Here is a 25,442-nt window from a genome sequence, read left to right on the forward strand (position 1 = left end):
CCCGCCGGCCGCCAGCCACCCGCTCGCCGGGTCGGCTGTAGGGGGCGCCCTCAAGAGAGGGGCGGAGCTCTCCCGTTCCAGAGACAGGCCGGTAGGGCTGCCGCCGCGGCCGGGCCTTTTCCGCGTTACACCTAGGCACCTTCTCAGCTCCGGTAGCCGCCGCTCCCGGCCCCTCGGCCCTCCAGCCGCCGCCATGAGGCTACGCGTGCGGCTTCAGAAGCGGACCTGGCCTCTGGAGCTGCCCGAAGCGGAGCCGACCCTGGGGCAGCTGCGCGCCCACCTGAGCCAGGCCCTGCTGCCCACCTGGGGGTACAGGTACGCGGGGGCCGCAGCGGGGGTACACCGCGGGAGAGGGGCGCATCGGCGTGGGGCCGTCTGCGCGACTGTGGGCGCGGGCGTGGCCGGGGTGCGGGGCCGTCACGTGAGGCCGGGCTCTCTGGGGCGTCGCCGGCCCGAGGGCACCGGTGACTGTGACGCGAGGTGGGCAGCCGAGGTCCCGCGCCTGGAGGACATGGCCCAACCTCCCAGGGGGTCGTCTCCCCTCCTGGGTGAGTAATCGCTTGTGCTTTGCAGTAGGAGGAGGGAACGCAGAGCTGACACAACTGGTTAACTGTCCAGTTAGAAATTGTGAGCTTGCCTTTCCGGACTGTCAGGAGTTAAAGTTCACCTTCTTCAGCTGTTGGAGTATATCAGTGAAAAAGTTTGGAAAGTAATAGAAGTTAAAAATGTGCTCTCCATCCTAGACCACCGATAACTGGGACCACTGCCCTTAGGCGGCAGTAATTTTAAGCCCTCATTGAGTGTGCATGTGCCAGGCACCGCGGTGAGCACTTTGAGTTACCCAAGTTTTAGAAAATAAAGCGTGTAGGCGTGTTTCAGGTCATTGGATTTTCTTGGGCGAAATGTCGCTTTTTTGCTAAAACTCAGGTAAACGTTGGCCTATGATGACCTCGGAGAACTTGCTGATTAGGGGCAGTGCAGCTGAGAAAGGATCAAATTCTGTTATTCATTTATGGGACTGCAGATGAAGCTGCTTTGTTTCCCCAGTAGATATTTTCTGAGGACAGTAGTGAGCTAGTGAATTTGAAATTTATGAGTATGCAAAGGAAAAAGAAAAAAGAAGTTCCCTGCAGCTTTTTAGGTGACGACTGCAAAACAAAAGAAAACCTTTCTGCTAATTTGCTCTGCTAATAATTATACACTTTAACTTTATTTTTAGGAAATTCAGTAAAATGAGGCCAGATTCTGAATTTCTCACCCTTTCATTTTTCAGGTTAGGACATTATTAGATTGAGAGTAAATCCATTTTCTTTCAGATTAAAAAAAACCAAACAAAACTAAAACGAGATATTGACCTAACTCCTTTTAAACATTATAGTGACATGCCTATTGTTATTTCTTGATGTTAAATGTGAGTGTTTTACATGCTGGCATCATTACCCTGCCATAAATCTTCAAAATTAACTTCTTTTAAGGTGTTTCTCTGTGTGTGTATGTTACTTTTTAATTAGGCAGGACTTTCTTGAAAGGATATGTGAAACTCAATATGACTGCTTGCCCAAGAGCCCAGATTAGTTTCTCTTTCAGGTTTGCTTTTACAGTTGAGGCTGGTTAACTGGAAGGAATTTAAGCTTTAGAATGTGAAAGTAAATTCATTTGTTTTGAAAGTATGTTCATTTTCTTACAAATGGAGAGTTTTGAAATGTGTCTATATATTGTTATTTTTTAAAATGTCTTTATTGAGCACATGGATCTAGGATTGCCATAAAATATTTTTTAAAAGCCTGAGGTTTCTAGAATTTCATTTCCTGGTAAAGTTAAATACAACCCCCCACGGCCCCCACCCCCAATTTCAGAAAATAGAACCTTGGAAAACTACTTATTACTTTAGAAATAGCTCTTCCCTTTTTCTAAAGTGGGAGGGAAAGCTGACATTTTTATTAAACAGGCTGTTCTTTACCTTTTCTACAAATAGATATTTGAATGTACATTGTACTAGATGCTGTTTAAAAAAACAACCTTTTGCTGTGACACATGATCTGTAAATACATAGTTCATTTGAGGTGTTTTTCCTTTTTCTGCCAAAGTTGGGATGGTGTTTTTGTGGGCAGCTGGCAGATTTTCAACATTTTGTTTATCAGAGCATTTTGAAAACACAAGCAGGGCTACTTATTTTCTAATAGACAAGAATAGTTTCTACTTCAGTAACTTCCCTACAAAAGACACTTTAATTTGTAAAAAAAAATAAATATATATGTATATTTCCAAGTGAAATAAAAACAAATGAATTTTTAGAGCACCTTTCAAAATGCAGCATTGTGAAGAAAAGTAAACAGAACATGATTTTCAAAGGACTTCATCTTTTGTTAACCTCTTAAAAATAATTAAATTAGCATCGCTGAGTGTAAATATCTTAAAGAATGTTTTACAATGTTTTGGTAATTATTCATCACCACTGTGATGAAAAACCAATGATATTCTTCTAAGGTCAAATAATCTGGGATGCAGAAAAGATGGAAGTTGATTGTTTCAGGCTTGTCTGAACTCTGAGCTTGTTTAGCAGTGGGTTTTTGGGTTTGTGCTATATTCCATATAAAAGATATTATAACTGGTCATTAGTAGGAAGGGTGAACTTGTACTTGTCATTATCAGTACAAGGGATGAATTTGTACTCAGTCATATACATACACTCATCCAACTTTTTGTATTTATGAATATTCATTTAGGACATGGATATTTTGGAACCAGTGTAAACAAATTGTCCTGTAAGAACATTGAATAGGCAGCCCGGATTACACTTTCCTCTTGATCTTCCCAACTAATGTTTGCATTTATTTCACAAATACTGTATTTGCCAAGTGCTGAAGATACAGTTTTGAACTGGACAGACAAGATCCCTGATCTTATGAAACTTAAGTTCTAGCAGTAGGGATGGTGTAGACAGATAATAGAAAAATAAATATGTTTTCAAATCGTGGTATTGGAATAAAACATGAGAGTGGAATAGAGAGTGGTGCTAAGTGGAAGGCATCTCTGAAGAGGTGACATTTGAGCTAAGATCTGAATGAGGAGGAGGAGTCGGTCATTTGAAGATCTGGAAGAGCAAATGGAAAGGCCCAAAGGCTGGAATGAGAGAGATCTGCTTTTTGGAACAGATGGAAAGCTCATGTGAACAGAGAACAGCGAGGGAGAGGAGGGATGACACAAGATGCAGGAGGAGAAGTGAGAAGGGGTCAGATGTTGGGCTTCTGCAGGCTATGTCAAGGACTCTATTTCAAGTTTGAGTAGAAGCCATTGTAGAATTTTAAGCAGAACGACTTTTATATCTAATTTATATTTTTAAAAGGGTATTTCACTGAATCTTAGTTGCTATTAATGGTAATACACACATTGTTTTACGTGACACTGAGGGGAAAAATACTATCAGTTAAACTATGTCATGGATTTTAAGAGGCATCCCAATTTCAAAGATGTCAAAATATAAAGAAGATGTGTATCTTAGAATTGATGGAAACATTAGTTAATGGTAGAGAATTACTATATCCTGTCCCCAGGCTATGGTTTTAGCCATTAGAAATCTATAAACTAGGCATTTGGTGATAAAAACAAATAATTTTGATAATTTTCTCAAAACTTTAGCCTCCTGATTTTCGTTACTTAGTTCTTCTAGGGTCATACCATGCACCTTATATATGTTCCAAATGTATTATTGAGGGTAATGGTAATAGGTAAGGTCTTACCATCCTTATCCATCTTTCTTGGCAGTTCTGATGCCCGATTTGCAATTACATTGAACAACAAGGATGCCCTTACTGGAGATGAAGAGACCTTGGCTTCATATGGGATTGTTTCTGGGGACTTGATATGTTTGATTCTTGAAGATGCCATTCCAGCACCTAATTTACCTTCATCCACAGATTCAGAGCATTCCTCACTCCAGAATAATGACCAACCCTCTTTGGCCGCCAGCTCCAGTCAGGCCAGCATCCAGGATGAACAACTGAGTGACTCATTTCAAGGACAAGCAGCCCAATCTGATGTCTGGAATGATGATAGTATGGTGGGTATTAAAGACCAAGATATTAAATAGAGTAGGTGATAAATCACATTGAACACCTCAGTTGAATTCCATATCATTTAGGATAATTATCATCAGTAGATTGCGTATTATATTCTTATAGGACATTTTTTTTAACTGCTAAATGTCTGTACCAATATTGGGCTGGCATTCCAAAGTACCTAGCTTTTACCTATTTATTTTGTTCAGATATTCCTTCAGATAAATTATTGCTTGGTTTCCATTTTTGTGTCTAAGCTCACAATTTCCAGCTTTGCTTCCTTGGTCTATGCCATGCTTTAAGGCTATATATATGTAGTCCAGTTGTTTCCAAGTGATTTTCAGGACATTTATACCTGCATTTTAAAGTTGTGATCGCAGACTTTATAAATTTGGAAACGTGTGTCCTGATGTTCTCTTCTTCCCAAACCAGCTCTGTCTGTCAGTGAAACTCCTGTTTTCCTGTGACTTTTGATTCCTTGTATCTAACCCATTAATTTGCCTTGTCAGTTTTCCTTTTCCATTTTTGTCTTCCAATATCTCTATTCTTTAATCCACTTTCTAGGTTCGACTTCTTCCTACCCATTTCTGATTCTGTTGTTACTTCGCTGTTTAGTAACTCTATCTCATAGATAAACTTGTGCTCATAATTTTTGAACTGAAAAAGACCAAATACCTCTAGTTCAACCACATCATTTTACAGAATAGGAAAATGATGTCTATCCTCCTGTACTTAGTGTTCAAGGCTTTCTGAGAAGTTGCCCCACCCAACTTTGCCAGGACTGGTTTCTGTTCTTCCGTCTTACAAAATACCGTCTCCAGTCGGACCAGACTCCTTACCATTTTCCCTCCACCAGCCAGCACATGCACAACCTGGGGACTGTCTCCGTGTCTTTGCTACTGCTGTTCACCCAGACTGGAACCTATTACCTTTCTTCCCTCTTCTATCTATGTTTCTACCCAACTTCCAAGGCCCTTGCCAACCATAGCCTCATAGTTTTCTTTCATTTCTTTGTATTTGTCATCTTTATTGCCTTGTACATGCCTCATTGTTTATCCCACCTTTTAATTTCTTTCATGGTGTAAATGATCATTTTTATTAATTTATTATTTAATTCCAATACATATGCCATCTTCTTAATTGTTTTTTTGTGTGTATACTTATCACCTCAACTTAATTTTTTTGCTGGCCTTAAACATTTATAAGTATTCATGGTACTTATCATGGCATTAAGCATAGACATATTAAAAAATACCTTTTAATAGATTGATAAATTGTGAAAATCATCTATGTCCAGATATATGGATTTTAATTTATTTTAGAAATTATTATTGTATCTTTATGTGTTTCTGCCTTGTAGAGGTATCCTAGGGAGTAACATATAAGTAACATATGTGTTAAATATTTTTTATTTCAAAATACTAAGGGGAATGCAAGTATTTTTGTTACATGGATGAATTGCATAATGCTGAAATCAGGGCCTTTGCTGTACCTGGTAGATTTGTTCAGTAGAAGGGCACATTCTGATTATTTCTGTGTACTATTAAAATTACCTGGTAAGACAAAGCTTGTCATACTTTACTGGTTTTCTTTTGGAAAATGTTGAGGAATTAATATTGCCTCAAGTTAGTAATTTCAGTTCTAAAAGCCTATTGTTTTGTATGTTAAGAATTGTATGGAACGACTATAAAATCTTAGTATGGAAACTGAACTTGAAATTTCATAAATAATGGTTTAAGTACTTGAAACAGTACGATTTGCTAAGTGAATGTAGAATGGAACATTAGAAAAAGAAAATAGGTAAAACTAGAAACTATGGGAGGTAAAATTTACTCTTGTAATTAAATATAAATATTCTTATTTCATTGTATTTGGGAATTCATCCAGTCCTATTGAGTCTTTAATGAGAAACAGGGTGACATGTATCAGACCCTAATATTAGGTCTAATGCATCTTAGTCGCTTGCTTTAGTCTTTTATCAATGACATGGTAGAATGATCTGTTTAGAGAGATGTGGTGCTCAGCATTTTTTTCATTTCCACACATGTGAAGACTGTGATAAATATTCCTATCAGTGGCTCACAGAATGTTGATAGTCCTCATGGGGTAGGAGTAAGGTTTGATAAGCCCACTAGGGGATTCTGAGATCTCCTTCTCCTGTACTTATCAGCTTAGGGTAACCCTTTTTTATTTTTCAACAAATATTCTGTCCTACACAACTGTCAATAAATAGTAAATGGCCAAAATTAAGCATAATAGTGAAGAAGCAAAGAGCCTATATTTCATAATTTTGCTTGGTGGTAAGTAGCTTTTAATATAGTAGTTTCTGTTGCTCAAAAAATATGGAAATGGTTTCATGCCAAACCTCCTTTTTTAGGTAGTGTCAATTGTCTATGTTTTAACAAGTTAACTGGGATCTCTTCCATAAGCCATCAGGACTTAAGTCCTCAGATTTTGGAATAGCTATCGCCTCTGGCTGCCTTATATTTCTGCAGCCTTTCACAATTACTTCGTAATTTCAATTTCCTCTGCCCTTTCTTTAATGGAAATACAAACTTAGAAGAAATGTGCTTTGCATTAAGACTTGAGCACATGCCTAGGAAACAAGCTTTCTGAGCAAAATTAATATAGGTAACTTAGTTTTATTGAAGTGGTGTGTTACACTTAAAAGCCTTGAACTGGGAGTTTGGAGATCTGGGTTCATTTCAAATTTTTATTAGCTGGTAACCTTGATTGTGTTATTCAGCCTTCTCAATTACAATTACAGCATCTATAAAAAGGCAGTATCATCTGCCTTGGCTATTCTATAGGATTGTTGTAAGGTGCAAGTAAGTAAACACTTGGAAAACAAAAACATTGTGGAATTGTAAGATAATTGTCCTTCAGCATGTGCTCAACAAGCATTTATTGAATACCTGCTATGTGCCAGGTACTGTACTGGGGTTACAAAAATGGGGGACATGTTGTCTGGTTCTTTGTAAGCTTGCAGTTATGGAAGGATACAGATACATAATCAGAAAATTGCAATACAATGTGATAAGGTGCATTTATCAAGGCCTTTGCAGGGCAGAGTGGTGGCCTGTGTTACCTGTGTTGAAGAGGCCGGGGTGAACACTGCCGTGAGTATAAGGGACTGGCAGAAAGTGAACTCGATAACAAGCTAGGGATCGGGGGCGATGAAGGGCCTTGTATGCTAAGGAGTTTAGACTTGATTTTGTAGGCCTGCATTTCTCAGTGTGTCCTCCATGAAAAACTTATTTTATGAGATTGTGAGTGAGTGTTATAGGAATGCTGAGGGTTGAGGAGGGAGTATGGTGTATTTTGGTTAGATGTTATGCACACATTATTATTAGACTTTTGTAATGCTGATAATGTAGTTTGTGAATATGGAGGGTGAGGTTAGATGCCTATGGCATGCGGTGTTCTCCACACTTATTCAGTGTGTACCAACATTTTTCCTAATAACATCCAGGGCCACATTCTAAGACACAATCAAGAGAAATACTGGTAAATATTAAGCCCAGACACAGAACATGATTGGATCCTTAATTGTCAAAAAACTCTGGCAGCAGTGGTTGGATTGTATTGGAAGACAAGACAGTGGAGGCAAGGAGGCTTGCAGGGCGGCTATTGCTAGAGGTCAGGAGATGAACGGAGGCTGAAGTACCAGTGGAGTAGGAAGGGGCAAAGGTTAGAGATATTTAGGAGTTCGTTTCAGTGGAATTTTGAAGACTGATCAGATTTGGGGTGAGGTTTAGTAAGGTAGAGGGAGGAGTCTAGGATGATTTCCATGTTTTTGGCTTGGAGACAAGGAATTCAGGGGGGAGGAGTAGGCTGCAGACTCACTTGTGGGGGCTCACTCAGAAACATCTCCCATTTCTGAACCCAATGTTGTGCTTTGGCTTTGAACACTAATCTCAGTTCACTTTAGGATACAAAATATTCTGTGTAAAATAAGTCTTTTTAATAAGTTCATTGTTTTTGTTATTTTCAGTCAGGGCCTAGTCAGAATTTTGGAGCCGAGTCAATTCAAGATGTGGATGTGGAAGAGGGCCCAGGCTTCTCTCCCTCAGAACCCATGCTCTGCAGTGAATCCGAGGAAGGGCAAGTGCCGCATTCCTTGGAGACCTTGTATCAGTCAGCTGACTGTTCTAACACCAATGATGCCTTGATAGTGTTGATACATCTTCTCATGTTGGAGTCAGGTTACATACCTCAGGTAAGTACGGCACGAAAAACCCGAACATCTTGGCGTATTTTCCTATGGGAAAGGAGGTGTATCAGTATCAGTCAATACCACTAGGGTGTGGTGGTGTTCTAGGTTTCTTTATTAAATGTGCAAAACACAGTGATGGGCTACAGAAGGCACTCAGAAAACGTTCCCTTCCCTCTCTGCCTTCCTTTTTTCCTTTGGCAGTTTTTACTTAGTATTACATAGATAATGGCAACTAAGGTTAAAAAAAAAAGACTAAAGATTATATATGATAATATGTAGATAAAATGGTTAAGAAGTGTGGGTTGAGCATGGCTAGCTAGCTCACTAGATTATTATGTTAATTATGCTATGAAAAGTAGCTCAATAAAATTCAGTTAGGAAGAGGGACATTGCCATTATGCTGTAGTTACTTATTTCATTCATTCATTCAGTATTTGTTTGATAAGCATTCACCAGTGTCAAGTGCAGTGCTTTATCCTTGCTTTCAGGTTGCTCATACACGTGCACGGTTCCTGCTCTCAAGTTGCCCATAGTCCAGGAGTGGGACAAGTATATAAACCACGATAATATATTGGTTAAGTTCTAGGAGATGTATATAGGATGACAGGGATACACAGAGGGGAACATTTAGAGTAGAGCTTCTCAAACTTTCATGTGCTTAGGAATACCTGGGGATCTCATTACAATGCAGATTCTGATTTAGTAAATCTATAATGGAGCCTGAACTTTTGCAAAATGCCAGCGCTGCTGGTCTGTGGGTCATGTTATGAGCTACAAAGAGGTAGTAGAGTAATTCGGTGATTATCGCACACCTGCAGCGTGCCATGTGCTCAGCCAGGAATCAACATAGAAAAATATTGGAATATTCCTTGTCCTCAAGGAGTCCAAAAGTGGGGGGAGAGACAAAGATAATTATGAGATATAAATAACATGATTAAACATAAATAGATAAATAACATGATAGAAGTATGTAACAATAGAAATATGGACAGAATGTTAAGGGATGAAAGAGGGAATGACAAACAGGATTTTTTTTAAAAGGCTTTACAAAGGAAGTGATATTTGAGCTGGGGTCTTAAATAATCATATGACTTTGCTAGGCAAAGTGAGTCTTTGAAGAGAAAACTCAATCCCTATTTCTATGATGTCATCTTACCTATTTGAACAGCAATTTTAATAGAAAAATGTTGCACTGTATTATTCTCCATTAACAGTAATATTAATGATTTGATGCATTTTACTAAGGGGACTGTATGGAATGCTTATTTCTAAACAAGTTAGGGGTCTTTTGATTGTTAATCTTTTTGAGAGTAACACCTTCATTATTTGTTTCCGTTTCTTTTCATTCCCCAGGGTACCGAAGCCAAAGCAGTGTCCATGCCGGAGAAGTGGAAGTCCAGTGGGGTGTATAAGCTGCAGTACATGCATCCTCTTTGCGAGGGTGGCTCTGCTGCTCTCACCTGTGTGCCTTTGGGAAACCTGATTGTTGTAAATGGTAATTGGATAGCATAGTCAACAGTGGCTGGTTTGTGAATACTTACATGTTTCTCTCCAGATGTTTTCTAGCTACTTCAGTGATTAGTTTTGAGTTTTTCTTAATTTTATTTATTTAATTTCTAGACCACTGATAATATAGAATATGAGTTTGATGTTTAGGCCAGTCTTAGGGAAGCCATCCTCTTTTGATATCTTAATCTTTGTAATATTTTGTTCCAGGGAGAATTGTGATATGAGCCTATTTCACATGAACTCTTTGAAGAATACTTTGTTTTTCTTTCTGTCTATGAATGGCTTTATTTTTATATTTTAAATGAAGGCCTTGAACTGAGAGATTCGGGAGATAGAGCTAGGGTCACCATTTATCCAGTGTGGCATCTCTGTGACCAACAATGCACAGAAACACTACTAAGGTTCTGAGGCCTTAGTGTGTATGTTTTATTTGCCCCTCTCCCCCTCACAAAATTCACTCTGAATAAAGACTTTCTTTTTCTGTTTCTCATTTTTCACATCAAGAAATTTCATTGGGATAGCAGTACATTCCATCTTTGTGTTTTATTTTAAGTTCAGATCTCAGATGCCACTTTGGTCTGTGCCAACTCCTAGTGGTCTATGAATGGTCTCATAATCACACATACTGGAGATCCATTTGAATAATTAAGAGCTTTCATTTTTATTCTGTTTTATTTGCTTTTTGAGGTTTATTTTTTTTTAGCTAGGTAAGATTGTAATGACTGCTTTTTCTTTTTTCCTTTTTAGAGACAGGGTCTTGCCTTGTCACCCAGGCTGGAGTGCAGCGGTGTGATCATAGCTCACTGCAGCCTCAAACTCCTGGGCTCAAGTGATCCTCCCACCTCAGCCTCCCAATTAGCTGGAACTATAGGAGTGTGCCACCATGCCCAGCTAATTAAAACAATTTTTTTTTAGAGATAGGATCTTGCTATATTGCCCAGGCTGGTCTTGAACTTCTGGCCTCAAGTGATCTTCCACTTTGGATCCCAAAGTGCTGGGATTATAGATGTGAACCACCACACCCCACCTGCATTTTTGCTTTGTTTATTCAGTATGGCTTATCTTTTGTTTAGCAAAGGCAGTCATTTTGATACGCTTTAGGTCAGAGGTTTTCAACATGCTCTGAAGCTACTTGTTTCTGCTGAGATGCAAATAAGGTAAAACTCTTATCATCACTTAAACTTTGAGCAAGGTGTTTATCTGTTTCATTTATTGAGGTCCTACATAAGATTTTGTTTAAAAGAATGTTTTTTTCTGCTAAAATTTATTTTGAAAGCTACTGGCTAATGCCACCTTGATCTTTGAAATGGAAAATAGTTATAGGTTGCTTCTTATGAAATTTTTGCTGTTTATTTTTAATCACCGGATTCTTTGAAATGTTATTTAAAAGTCTCAAAATTTGGCTTTAACAGCTTTGGTGGTATTCCACATTTGTCGGGATGTGACTGTTTGATGGCACTAGGACCTAGCAATGTCTCTTCAACAATTTATCGCGATTAGCAAATGTGGTTTGCTAATTTTAGTTTGGTATTCTTAGTACGGAATGCCAACAGTTTTTCTGCCTTCATCTAATTGTTCTGCTACATCACCTCAGAACTTGCAAATTTGAAGTTACCAGATAGCAAATGTGAAGTTGTAGTTTTTGCCTCGATTTCTTATAAAAGCACTTAATGGAATATATATAATAACCTCTATTCACTAGTTTCAGGATACTTAACATAAAAAGAGTAACTGCTAAATGTTTTGATGATGTCTTAGATTCTGAGGTTTTGTTCCTTTACTATTCTTGGCAAATCAGCAACTCGCAGACTTGCATGGCAGCCAGCCATTCCAGGCTTGGTTTTTTGAAAGGGAGCAGTGTGTCCTTAAATCTTTCCCCCACCAAAGGCACCCTGCGCGGTGCACATGTGCATAAGCACATCACTGGCTCTTTTCATGGAATGAGATGAAGTGTGCCATTGTATACACGATTAAAATTGAACCCGCTGGTGATGCCAAGAGTATTGGTCCTTTGGGTCTAGAGAGAGATGATGCTGTGAAAACTAGCAGGATTCTTTTAATGAACAAGGGAAGACTCATTCCCAAGGGTTAAATAAAAAATAAATGGAGTCTTTAGTGACTTCATTAGAAATAATGATTGTATTGTGTTTAGTTGCCTCCTGTTAACCTTGTTGCATATCTTTCAATTACTAATAAGCTGCTGTTGATAATACTTAGTGGATTCTATATAAAGATGCTTACTGTAGTTTTTAAAGGTGGTGGTGTACAATGATTTTCCTTGATGTGATGGCAGGTTTACACTTTTGACCTTTCTGTGAGGGAAAGAAATAGGCATAGAGCAGCTTGTTTTGTTTAATGTGTCCTTAGTATACTAGGGGCAAGGAAATGCAAGCCCATACTAAAAAAGGAAGGCAATTGATAAAGTGATAATTTTTTATCATCTTTATTTTGTTTATTTATAGCTACACTGAAAATAAACAATGAGATTAGAAGTGTGAAAAGATTGCAGCTGCTTCCAGAATCTTTTGTTTGCAAAGAGGAACAAGGTAATGTAACCGTGATTTAACTTTTGGGATGAAATGAAGCTTTGAGAGAGAGCCAAAGTTTTTTTTTTTTTTTTTTAACTGAAAGATAATGTTCAAAAGACTGAAATTTTCTAAATAAGATTAAAACAAAGTCAGGACAATGTTGTCTCTTTATAATTTGAGGAGTTTGTTTCTTGTTTTTCTTAGGGTCTTAGAGTGCTGAATTATATTTATACTTCTATTAAATATTAAATAACACCAGTATTAGTAATTTATCACACTCTGATGATCCTTCATGGTTTCCGTATTAATCTTTGGAGATCTTTCTGGCATTATATTTAACCAACATGGAGAGGATCTACGTTTTGTGAAAGTAATTCAGTGCAACTTCATTTTTGAAGATTACTGGAGGAAAAACTGCACTCAAAATGTTTGTTTAGACCCACATAAATTTGATTGCTATTTGATGCAGATTGGAACTTTACCAGAAGATTTCATTCTAGGCATGGTTTTGCTTAAATTCTATAAAATTATTAATAGATGCAAAGAAGACAGTTTTCGTTTTTATGGTTTTTCAGTTTAAACCCAAATTGTGAGAGGCAGTTAGGTGGTCGAAGGAGAAGAGATGGAGTGGAGAGGGGCACTCAGATCTCTTATGTGTCTGTTTTGTGTTGGACTTGTGCCTTGCCATATGTTATTCCATTTAATCCTCCTAGTAAACTTAGGAGGGTTTTAGGAGCCAGATGGAAGTGTTGTGGTACAGTGGGGAGATGGCATTTATAGCAGTGTCTTTTAGGAAAAGCTCGCTAGATCTAGACTGTTGCTTTGAAGGCGTAGAGGCTTATTCTTGTTAGTTCCTAAGTGAGATCAGCCTTGAGAGATTGACTTATACTAACTAAAACTGATAGGAAAAGGAAACAGCAGAATGTATATTTAAAATGGTCTCTGGTTGGACATAAAATCAGGATTTGGACATTAGCTCAAGTAAACATTTAATGTCAGACTAGGCCAGTATGTCTGTCTTTTTTTTTTTTTTTTTTTTGAGACAGAGTCTCACTCTGTTGCCCAGGCTAGAGTGAGTGCCGCGGCGTCAGCCTAGCTCACAGCAACCTCAAACTCCTGAGCTCAAGGGATCCTCCTGTCTCAGCCTCCCGAGTAGTTGGGACTACAGGCATGCACCACCATGCCCGGCTAATTTTTTCTATATATATATTTTTTAGCTGTCCATATAATTTCTTTCTATTTTTAGTAGAGATGGGGTCTCGCTCTTACTCAGGCTGGTCTCGAACTCCTGAGCTCAAATGATCCGCCCACCTCGGCCTCCCAAAGTGCTAGGATTACAGGCGTGAGCCACCGCGCCCGGCCTCAGTCTTTTTTTATTATCATTCCTTTAAGGAGCCTTTGCAGATTTTCTTCCCCTAATTGCTCTCCCCCATGAAATTTTAATACCATAAATGTACTATATATTTATTTATATACTCTGACCCTTTGGAGGGTCACAAACCAATATAATAGCTAGGATTTTTTTTTTTTTTTTGCCCTTCAAGAGCCAGTTTTTGCCCCCTTGGGGGCTATCTTGCCCCTGTTGAGAATGCATGAACTAGACTGATGAATCTGTAAACATGGTCTCCTACCATTAGGATCAGAAAAACTTTGAAATTCCTTGAGGCTACAACACTGTATATTCATCACCATACTAGGGAGGACTTTGCTATGGGGAGTAGAAATACTGTAAAGCAGTAGAGGTTTTTTGTGCTTATTTTATAGGCCAGGAAACAAGTCTAGAGGAGGTTACATTGCTTCAGGGTCACAGAGCTAATGGTAGAATTTAGGACTGGAATAGATTTGGCTGTGACTCCTAGCCTTTTGAAAATGACTTCTATAGGAATGTAGCTGAGATTCCTATTCTTTATCTGGTTTCTTTTAAATAAGGAAAAAGTAAATGAAAGGGAGAAAGAAAGTTAAATACTGTTATATTATAAGTTTATGGACTGTTACTATTTTTAATAACATACTTGTATATTGGATAGGAATATGCTACTCATTTAGTAAGTCATTTTAATGAATTTTCGCTGTGGCTTATAGTGTAGTACCTAGCACTACTAGGTACTGTTATTTATTCTTTTATTCATAAATTCCTAATTAAATACTTATAGGTTGCTGAAGAAAAACAATTATTTAGAGAAAATCAGTTTTCACACTTGAAAAAAGCTGTTGAGCTAAACTAATTTTTAAAAATGAAATCTTGACATCAGATTTCAGCTAAAGATTGCAAGTCATACAACAAAGATTTAGAGATTAGCTGCGTATCTCTTTCCTTGTTCTTACCACTCAAGTCCTAATCAGTATTTTGTTATAGATAGTGAAATATATAAATATGGGATGGGGAGGGAGCAAGCATAAACTATCTGCTGATATACTGGGCACTGTGTATGGAGCTTTAAATTTTAACAGCTCTTCTCTGGTGTAGTCGTGGTGTCTCTTTAAATAGGTTAGCAAACAGGTGAGGATCAGGGGGATAGGTAATTTGCTCAAGGTTGTACACTTGGTAAATAGCAAAACTGAAATGAGAACCTCAGATGCAATTTGGCAGTGCTTCCATATTTTAATGTTCATGTGAATCACCTGGGGATCTTATTAAAATGCAAGTTCTGATTCAGTAGGTCTAGTGGGGCCTGAGATTCAGTAGTTCTGAACAGTTCCTGGGTGATATCAATCCTGATGATCTATGGACCACACTTTCAGTAGCAGTGTAGCGGCTAAAAATGAGTGCTTTGGAGCCAAACTTAGGTCTGTACCCTGCTCTGCCCCTGACTATGAGGCCTTGGACAGTCTCTCTCTATATGTTGTCCTCTTTTTAAAAAGGGGAAAATAATACCTGTCTCTTACTTGGAGGAGAACATCTGATGTGAAAGTTTGAAAAATGCTTGACACAGTTGCTGATACACAATCATCATGTGATAAATGCTATTATTTTACTAGGATCTAAGCTCCACAAGAGCAATTCCCCACAGTATCCCCAGTTCCCGGAACAGATTGATTGGTAGATATAGATATTCAGTAAATCTTAGTTATGTGTATCAATCTCACACAGCATTTTTCCCTACGGTTGTAACCTATGAGCTGTATTGGGTGGCCGCAGCTCTACTAATTTGATATCATGGAATTTTTAACTTTACATCTAAGATTCAGTTTTTTAAGAATCATGCACTGCACCTTCGCTTCTACTAGGGTCTGTGGTTCATGTTTATCTTTGTGAATTGTTTGTGAATATTTACCACTTTGATTTAGTTTGGCAGAAGTAGAGGACAGTTTTTCTACTTGATTTTGTGTTTTGATTTTTCATTTTTAAAAAATATTCTAGGGGAGAATGTAGCCAAGATTTACAAAGATCTTCAGAAGCTCTCGCGCCTCTTTAAAGACCAGCTGGTGTATCCTCTTCTGGCTTTTACCCGACAAGGTGAGAGGTGATAAATTGTCACTGTTGGAGTGGCTATAAAGAATAGTATGTGTACCTGGTATTCTTAGTGACTCTGTATCTGACTTCCTTCTTTTTTCCTCCTAGTGAAATTCTACCCTTTTTAAGACTAAGCTTAAATGTTAATTCCTTAAATGCTATTCACTTCTTTGTATTTCCAGATAATTTTGTATGTATTTTTATTGTAGTCTTTTTCCAGTGTATCATAATTGTTGTGATATGATTTCTTTCCACCTAAGGTTGTGAATACCTTGAAGGCAGGGAATACGTCTTATTCATTTTTGTATTCTCACGGTCTAGCACAGGGTTTGGTCCATAATGGATGTTCAATAAATATATACATAAATAACATTATAGTCTATAAATCAGATCTAAGTTTTTTTTTTAAACCAACATTTATTGGAAGCCTTGTTGGATGTTTCGAAAATATGTGTCTTATTTAATGCTAATAACTTTCAAGTAAATTTTGTTATACCCATTTTATACATGATGAAATTGTAATTCAGTGAGGTTTATAATTCACTCAAGATCCTTATATTAGCTTTCTCTTGTATATGCATTGCAATAAAAAAATATTTTTAAATCTCAATGACTTAGAGTAAACATTTATTTTTTACTCGTGTACATATTGTGTGTGGGTTTGCTTTGGTTGAAGGAGTGATCTTTATCCAGGACATGTTCTTTTTGTGGCAGCAGGAAAAGAGGGCTAGTGACCCAAGCATGTGTTGGTTCTTAAAGCTTTCGCTCAGCAATGATGTATTTCACTTCCACTCACGTTTCATTGGACAAACCAGTCAAATATGGCCAAGCCTGGTGGTAGTGAGTTGGGGAAGTATAGCGTAGGAAGTGATTGAGAACCATAATATAATCTACCACAGTCTTTTGACTGGTAAGTAGTTTCCACTTACACAAATACATATGTGGCTTTTATTTGCTATCTGTATTTAGGGAAGTAAATAATGTTTTGGTCTCAAGTTGTATGGTGGCATGGCTACTGTTAACGTAGTTTTTCTCCTTAATTGGTGGTAAGAGAAGGGCATAATGTGAATTTAAAAACTCTTAGATGTGTCTTTGTTGGATTTCGATTATCTTTGGTAGTGGAAAATAGTATTTTGAAGGAGCTAATAATCACAAAATAATTTTAATTTGGCTTTGGAACATATTTTTCTTTCTCTTTCCTGGCTTTGCTTCTGAATTTATCTATCTTCCCTTTGTTTCAGCCTGCTAGTTATCAAATAATAGTAATTGTTAATACTTGAGTGCTTATGCGTGATGTGCTAGATGTTGTTCTAAGCATTTTATTTGTATTAACACATTTAATTCTCAAAACAACTCATTGAAGTAGGTGGTATGTAATATTATTAACCCATTTTACAGATGAGGAAATTGAGTTAGACAAAATTTAAATAACTTGTCCAAAGGCACTACAGTTAATAATTGGCAGGGTTTATAAAAGCCAATGAATTATTCATTTTCTGTAGTTGAATAGAGAAATTTTGTTGCATTCAATATTGCTTGAGACAGAAGAGACCATTAGGTAGTATTTAGCAATTGTCATAGTTATTTATTTGATTTGTATTAAAAAACATTTTTCTTTCTACTAAAACATAACGAGAATAAGGGGCCTAGAGTTGTGTGAGTAGTAATATAATCAACTTGGGGTTAAAAATTTGTTGTAGATAATGTATACTTGGATAATGAAGACTGCCATCTAATTTGTCACCTCTTTAGAAAGGAACAAGTGGCAATTTTGTTGACTATGGGGAAAAACTGGATGTTTCTTACTCGGTAATACCTGTTAACTTTTTTTGCCTTTAGCACTGAACCTGCCAGATGTATTTGGGTTGGTCGTCCTCCCATTGGAGCTGAAACTACGGATCTTCCGACTTTTGGATGTTCGTTCTGTCCTGTCTTTGTCTGCAGTTTGTCGTGACCTCTTTATTGCTTCAAATGACCCACTCCTGTGGAGGTGTTTATATCTGCGGGATTTTCGAGGTGATTTCCATAATGACATGTTAACGAGAATAGGGCTCTTTCTTACCATGGTCTTAATTGCTCAGTTTACCAAAAGATTTTAGTTGTAGGCTTTTTTTTCCTTAAGAGTGGCAAATGATCATAATATCCTTAAAGAGATTCTAAACTTCTTATACCTTTGCCTGTGTCCTGAGAACTCGCCCCATTCATTTTTGAGTTCTCTGCAACACAAATCACTCATTAAGATTATTTTAGGAAAGAAAAATGGAAGTAAGACAGGTTTATTCTCTCTCTAAAGACCATCCTCAGTATCTGACTTAGAAATGAGCTACATTTCTAAACTATAATACTTGCATGGTTGAGTGGACGTATAAGTTAAGAGAGTCTTGCTCACTTGTGCCATGTTGCTAGGGCAGCTTTATTTCTGTATGGTTACATTTTGGTGACCTGCTGGTCATTGTGGCAGTAATGACAGTAGAACTAGTGCATCAGGATTTCCTACTACAAGGCCAGCAGCCTGATTGTGGAACTTCTTTCCTGCCACCACTATTTTACTATACGTCAGTGTTTTTAAACTTGTTTGACCCTGGGGTGGGTCATGAAATCCATTTAATGGGTCACTTTATAGAAATACAAAAACCAACAAAAAGAGACCACAATAGAAAAATCAGTATTTGTTTTATAGATAGTATTGCTAGTTATCAAATAGGAGTAAGCTTCTATGTCAGTTATGTATAAGTAGGTGTATACTGTGTTGCAATGTAGAATTTTTATGTGGTTCACATCAAAAAGTTTGATAATGCTATATACAGTGTTAACGTACCACCTTAGTAACACAGTAACTGTAAAAATCTGATGGGTAGATCCTGCCCTTTTTTAATTTTTTTAAGACGGGGTCTGGATCTGTCACTTAGTCTAGAGTATAGTGGCACAATCATAGCTCAAGTGACCCTCCTGCCTCAGCCTCCCAAAGTGCTGGGATTATAGGCATGAGCTACCTCACCTGCCCCCCCGCCCCCCCCTTTTCTTAATAGAATATCATGTAGAGTCATTTGGATTGTAAAGAAATTTGTTTTTTCTTTTAAAACTTCAAAATGTAAGAAGTCTAAAAATGACCTGGTTTGTTCCTCTTTCTCCTCTTTGATTCCTAAGGTCCTCCTTCTACTTTATTTAAGTCCCTGAATCCAAAGTTTAAAATGTTATCTTGCCACAATTGGCAGCAAGTAACTGTCATCTCAAAAAACATTTTTTTAAAAAATTTATAGTCAAAACAAAAAAACAAGGGTGACTAACATATATGGAAGAACTGACAAAGAAAAAACAGGCTATGATATAAATATTCATAAAAGGAACAGATACCCTTTCGCTTGTGTATTCAAGTTCAGGTTTAAAGTTCAATCAGTCTCTATTTAATTTCCAGATTGGGGTTCACAAGCTCATTTGTAAGCTGTTCAGATTTTATAATGTATTTTTCTGTAGATATAATGTTATGGGACTACAGCTTTTATAAATCTTACTTCCATGCTAAGATGATAACTTATAGAGAAGACATTACCATCTTTATTCAAACTCTTCCTTAGACTTAAAGTTGAATGGGTTCCTCTTTCCTCATTTCACAAATTCAAGTAAATAAGTACATTAAGAAAATGCTTAGTCCCATGGTCATAGTTTTGTTAGTCAAATCATTCAAAACATGGTTGGGAGAAAATAATCTAACCCCAACATGGAAGAAAGCCTGAGTCAGCCGGACCTCCAGTAATGAACGTGGGCTATAATGTAAAACCTCAAAGGTTGTTCCCAGTTTGGTGTGACATGAAACTTGGGGTCAGCGGCAGCTGACACACCTAGATGAGATTAGGGGGAGAAGATGTAGTGTGGGGACCAGGTATTGCAGGGAGAGAGCAGCCACAGATCCCTCCGTGGTCCCTGAGGGATCACCGCATTGGATTACCACGCAGCACCCAACAGTGGTGATCACCCTTCACCATCAAGGAAGGGTTTGAGTTAGATTGAAGGAAGCACAAATGATATAGCGTGTGTTATACAAATGATTCATGATTTTTTTTATGCTTAATAAGTTTCGATTCCTTAGGACAAAAACATAACCTACTATTAATGGCTGATGAATGAAGTGTTTGTAAATCCTTATTTTTTGTTTTTCCTTTGTAGATAATACTGTCAGAGTTCGAGACACAGATTGGAAAGAAGTAGGTATTTATAAATATCAAGGCTAATGTTCTACATAATGAGTGCGATGCGCACTGTCTAGGGGATGAACACGTTTGAAGCTCTGACTCGGGGGGCTGGGGCAAGGGCAATATACGTAACCTAAACTTTTGTACCCCCACAATATGCTGAAATAAGAATTAAAAAAATAAAAATAAAAAATAAATACCCCCCCCCCCAAAAAGGCTAATGTTCATAGCAGAGAAGTAACTAGTGATTTAACACAATAAGGGTTTTTTCATTTTTATTATGATATAATGAAATCTATTTTAATTTATTGCTAAATTTCAGTAAATGAAAATGGTCTCACCTTTTACTTTAGACTTAGTCTTTATTTTTTTATAATTACACAGGAAAAAACACAATGGTTATTTTTTATCAGAATATAAAACATTCTTATTCTTTTGTTGCAAAAAATTTTTAAATGCATTGTCTTTGTGCTGCAGTAGTCTTCCGCTGTTCAGCTAGTTAGAATAGTACATTATGAAAAGAGTAAATTATGTTGTATTTGCAGATGACTATTTATATAAAAGATATTTATAGGACTGAGAAAAACTCCTTGGAATGAAGGACTAGAGAAGAATAAAATTCAACGAAAGTCCTCAAATATGTAAAAAATAGTAATATTCTTAGGAATGTATCCTATCCTCTGAAATAGGCATTTATTTTAAATTGAGATCCATTAGAGTCATAATTGGGATGAACAAATGAATTTAAGTGCTGTCCCCTTTGCCAGTACCTTAACTTTATATTTTGTGGCATGACATCTTGATGAAATTTTTAAATTTTCTACTTTCAAAACAGGCTGACTTAAAATTGCACATCAGCTTGGGAGATCTAGGTTGCAGTTTTGAAAGTACATGTCACACAATTATCTCTTCTTTGGGTTTATTGTTCCTTCACGTTAGCATGGTTGCTCAGTGGCAATGTGGTTAAAGAATAGAGTTAACTTGATACTACATTTGGAGCTGCTGCCTGTTTATACAGACAGAAACTGGCAAAAGTCCTCTCCTGTGCCTTGCATCTTTGTCTAGTGTGAGAAAAGTAAAGTATAGATACAGGCATACCTTGCTTTATTGTGCTTGCTTCATAGATACTACGTATTTTCTTTTTTTTACAAATTGAAAGTTTGTGGCAAGCCTGATGCAACAAGTTTGTTGGCACCATTTTTCCAACGCATGTGCTCACTTTGTCTCTGGTTACATTTTGTTAAGTCTCATGATATTTCAAACTTTTTAATTATTATTATATCTGTTATGGTGATTGGTGATCAGTGATCTTTGACATTACTATTGTAATTGTTTTGGGATACAACGAACTTTGCCCATGTAAGTTGGCAAACTTAACGAATGTTGGGTATGTTCTGACTGCTTCACCGACTGGCCTTTCCCCCATCTCTCTCCCTCTCGTCAGGCCTCCGTGTTTACTGAGACACATCAGGGTTGACATTAAGCCAGTTAATTGGTCCTGCAATGGCCTCTAAGTGTTCAAGTGAAAGAGTTGCCTGTCTCTCACTTTAAATCAAAAGCTAGAAATGATTAAGCTTAGTGAGGAAGACATTTCAAAAGCCGAGACAGGCTGAAAGTTAGGCTTGTTGTGCCAAAAAGTTAGCCAAGTTGTGAATGAAAAGGGAAAGTTCTTGAAGGAAATTCACTTCTACTCCAGTGAACACACCAATGATAAGAAAGCAAAACGGTCTTATGGCTTATATGGAGAAAGTTGGAGTAGTTTAGATAGAAGATCAAATCAGCCACAACATTCTCTTAAGCCAAAGCCTAATCCGGAGCACCCTAACTCTCTTCAGTTCTGTGAAGACTGAGGTGGGGAATCTGCAGAAGAAAATTTAAAGCTAGCAGAGGTTGGTTCATGAAGTTTAAGGAAAGATGTCTCCATAACATAAAAGTGCAAGGTGAAGCAGTAAGTGCTTATGGCAAAGCTGCAGCAAGTTGTGAATGCAGATCTAGCTGAGCTATAATGAGGGGGGCTACACTCAACAGCAGATTTTCAGTGCAGATGAAACAGCCTAGTATTGGAAGAGAGGTTCATAGCTAGAGGGAGAAGGTAATACCTGGCTTCAAAGGAAAGGCTGACTCTCTTGTTGGGGACAAATGCAGCTGGTGACTTTTAAGTTGAAGCCAATGCTCATTTGTCATTCAGAAATCCTAGGGCCCTTAAGAATTATGCTAAATCTACTCTGCCTGTGCTCATAAACAGAACAAGAAAGCCTGGATGACAGCACATTGTTTACAGCATGGTTTAGTGAATATTTTAAGCCCACTGTTAGACCTACTGCTCAGAAAAGAAGATTACTTTCAAAATATTACTGCTCATTGACAATGCACCCAGATACCCAACAGCTCTGATGGAGATGTACAAGGAGATTAATGTTTTCATGCCTGCTAACACAGCATCCCTTCTGCAGCTCATGGGTCAAGGAGTAATTTTGACTTTCAAGTCTTATTTAAGAAATACATTTGGTAAGGAAATGGCTGCCATAGACAGTGATTCCTTTGATGGATCTGGGCAAAGTAAATTGAAAATCTTCTGGAAAGAATTCACCCTTCTAGATGCCATTAAGAATTGTTTATATATGGGGGGAGGTAAAAATATTAACATTAACAGGAGTTTGGAAGAAGTGGCTTCTGGCCCTCATGGATGACTTTGAGGGGTTCAGGACATCAGTGAAGGAAGTAAGTGCAGATGTGGTGGAGGTAGCAAGAGAACTAGAATTAGAAGTGGAGTCTGGAGATGTGACTGAATTCCTGTAGTCTCATGATAAAACTTGAATGGATGAGAACTTCTTATAGATGAGCAAAGAAAGTGGTTTCTTGAGATGGAATCTATTCCTGGTGAAGATGTTTGAACATTGTTGAATTAACAGCAAAGGATTTAGAATATTATGTAAATTTAGTTGATAAAGCATTGGCAGGGTTTGAGAAGATTGACTCCAATTTTGAAAGTAGTTCTACTGTGAGTAAAATGCTATTGAACAGCATCGCATCCTACAGAGAAATCTTTTGTGAAAGGATGAGTCAGTTGATGTGCCAGACTTCGTTGTCTTTATTTTAGGAAATTGCCACAGTTACCCCAACCTTCAATAACCACCACCGTGATCAGTCAGCAGCCATCAGCAATGAGGGAAGACCCTCCACTAGCAAAAGATTACAACTTGCTGAAGGGTCAGATGATTGTTAGCATTTTTTAGCAATAAAGTATTTTATAAGTAAGGTATATGCATTGTTTTTTTAGACATAATTCTATTGCATACTTAATAGACTCTCATGTAGTATAAACATAGCTTTTATATGCATTGGGAAACCAAGAAATTCTTGTGACTTGCTTTATTGCCGTGGTCTGGGGCCAAACCCACAATATCTTTGAGATATGCCTATAGATCTATATAGTGAAAGCAAGTTAAAACTGTGGGGAAACATCCACTTACCATATGTTGTTCTTTTTTTTTTCCTACAGCTTTACAGGAAAAGGCACAAACAAAGAAAAGAAGCCCAGAGGCGACAAGTGATGTTCCTGCCTTCATCACCCCACTCCATTCCATTCTATCCCAACCCCTTACACCCCAGGCCCTTTCCTCCCAATTCCCTCCTTCCTCCAGGGATTATTGGGGGTGAATATGATGAAAGACCAATACTTCCCTATGTTGGGGACCCAATCAATTCACTCATCCCTGGGCCTGGGGAGACGCCCGGCCAATTCCCTCCACTCAGACCACGCTTTGATCCAGTCGGCCCATTTCCAGGACCTAACCCCATCTTGCCAGGGCGAGGCGGCCCCAGTGACAGATTTCCCTTCAGACCCAGTAGGGGTCGGCCAACTGACAGCCGCCTGCCATTCATGTGATTGGTCTGTAATATCCTTTCTGGAGCTCCCATTTGATTTTGTTTTTGTTTTTTAAAACTACAGATGTCATCTCCTTGGAGTGCTGATCTCTAGTGTTACTTTCTGATTGTAGTGGGAGACAAGCACTTCTAGAAGCCTTTCAGTAGATACATTTACAGCTCTAGGGGTGACGTGGCCCAGAGGTTACTCTGTGACAAGGTTGGCCTTGGGAACAGTTGGCTACTGATTTCCCTACTCTGGATCCCCCTCTAGAATGAAGGTTGTTTTCTGATAATATTCTGCACCAGATTAAAAAAAGTATAAATTACATGACAGTCTTGTCTTTTATTACAGAAAGTTATGTAATATCCAGAACAGATTCACAATGTTACTTGGACATTTCAAAATTATCACGGACCCTACTGAGCCTAGGCAGATTGTTTATTATTGCAGGGGGGTTTCTGGTTTTCTTAGTGGCACTCTTTCTTCAGATGAAAGCCCAGTTTATGAAATGAATGAAAGCTGAACTAGTTTGGATGGACCGGATGTGGGGTCGTGTTTTGGACACCCAGCATCTCAGTCCACCTCCTCCCCCTCTCTGCAGCTCTTTCTCGGGTTCTCTGATGGAACTTCCTGGGCTGGGAAGCAGCACTGTTTGAAGGCCGTTTGTTTCTGACTCCTGGAGTGAGGTGCTTATGGTTTTATTTTCCTTGTGTTTTGAACACTTAATGCCTAATTTGCAATCTAAATAGATGACATCTTTTAACAATAAAATTTTACTGCTGGTTAGGTACTTGTTCTTCAAAGACAGTCTCCTCTTATTTGAAGAACATTTTGCTTTTAAGACTTCAAATACACAAAATTTAAGATTTATTTTCCTACAGCAAGAAAAAGGCCAAACACAAATGACTTATCATACAAACAGTTATAGAAACATGCTATAGTGATAATTAAAATCTGAATCACAACACAGAAATAAAACACTGTTAGCATCTGCAGAAAATATTTAGGAATATTGCCAATGTCTTTCTGCTTTTTAAAAAAAATCTGTTTTGCATATAAGGAGATGGCTTGGAATGTTATATGCTGCAAGAATATTTTGAGTTCTACATACAAGTGAAAATATTTTTTTTGTTTTTGCTACACATGTATATTGAGTCTTTTTTTCCATCACAGTGAAGAAAATCCAGTCAATAATATGATTTTCCCAAGGCCATATCACCTTAGTAGCTTGATGTATAGGTAAAGGATTGGGGTTGTTGACATTTCTTTCTGTGGTATTTTGTCATGTCTGAGCTACAAGACAGCCTTTTTAAAAGCAGTGTCCACTGGATGCCATATGGCTTTAATTGGCTCTGGCTAAGAGGGTCACCCTGAAACTCTGATGGGTCCAAATACATTCTATTTAATAGTTCTTTGATATATTTCTTTGTGGCTTTGCAGTGTTAGGTTGCACTATGTGGTGTGTGTGTGTGTGTGTGTGTGTGTGTAGCGGGTGTGGGAGGATGTAGTGACAACCGGAAGCACCAGATGCTATAGAACAATGAGTTTGCAGAATGCAGTCTTGTTTGAATGGTCCTTAAGAGGCCCATGGATGGTGCTGGTGTTCTGTGGATACA

At 37.9% G+C, this 25,442-nt stretch overlaps 1 protein-coding gene across 4 annotated transcripts; it reads left to right on the forward strand.

Moving 5' to 3' along the window:
- Window positions 1–24,151, forward strand: FBXO7 (F-box protein 7). Of its 4 annotated transcripts, none has more exons than XM_069489471.1 (9): window positions 1–315; window positions 3,766–4,060; window positions 8,053–8,277; window positions 9,628–9,769; window positions 12,246–12,329; window positions 15,673–15,768; window positions 17,605–17,781; window positions 19,930–19,967; window positions 23,458–24,151. In XM_069489471.1, the coding sequence occupies exons 1-9, from the start codon at window positions 194–196 to the stop codon at window positions 23,842–23,844; spliced, it is 1,566 nt and encodes a 521-aa protein (XP_069345572.1). In that variant the 5' UTR covers window positions 1–193; the 3' UTR covers window positions 23,845–24,151. The 4 variants fall into 4 exon arrangements, with proteins under 4 accessions (XP_069345572.1, XP_069345573.1, XP_069345574.1 ...); XM_069489472.1 differs by having other exon boundaries at window positions 3,766–4,064; window positions 8,057–8,277; window positions 23,458–24,119; XM_069489473.1 differs by lacking the exon at window positions 1–315 and adding an exon at window positions 420–548 and having other exon boundaries at window positions 3,918–4,060.
- The last annotated feature ends 1,291 nt before the right edge of the window (window positions 24,152–25,442 follow it).

The sequence above is a fragment of the Eulemur rufifrons genome, chromosome 16, assembly GCF_041146395.1.
Source record: "Eulemur rufifrons isolate Redbay chromosome 16, OSU_ERuf_1, whole genome shotgun sequence".
In the NCBI taxonomy this organism is placed as follows: domain Eukaryota; kingdom Metazoa; phylum Chordata; class Mammalia; order Primates; family Lemuridae; genus Eulemur; species Eulemur rufifrons.

Bases quoted from the DNA above. Each gene is read 5' to 3' on its own strand.
- FBXO7 (XM_069489471.1), top strand. From the start codon at position 194: ATGAGGCTACGCGTGCGGCTTCAGAAGCGGACCTGGCCTCTGGAGCTG. The intron at 8,278-9,627 runs GTAAGTACGGCA...TTCATTCCCCAG, and splicing joins AGTCAGGTTACATACCTCAG to GGTACCGAAGCCAAAGCAGT. The intron at 9,770-12,245 runs GTAATTGGATAG...GTTTATTTATAG, and splicing joins AAACCTGATTGTTGTAAATG to CTACACTGAAAATAAACAAT.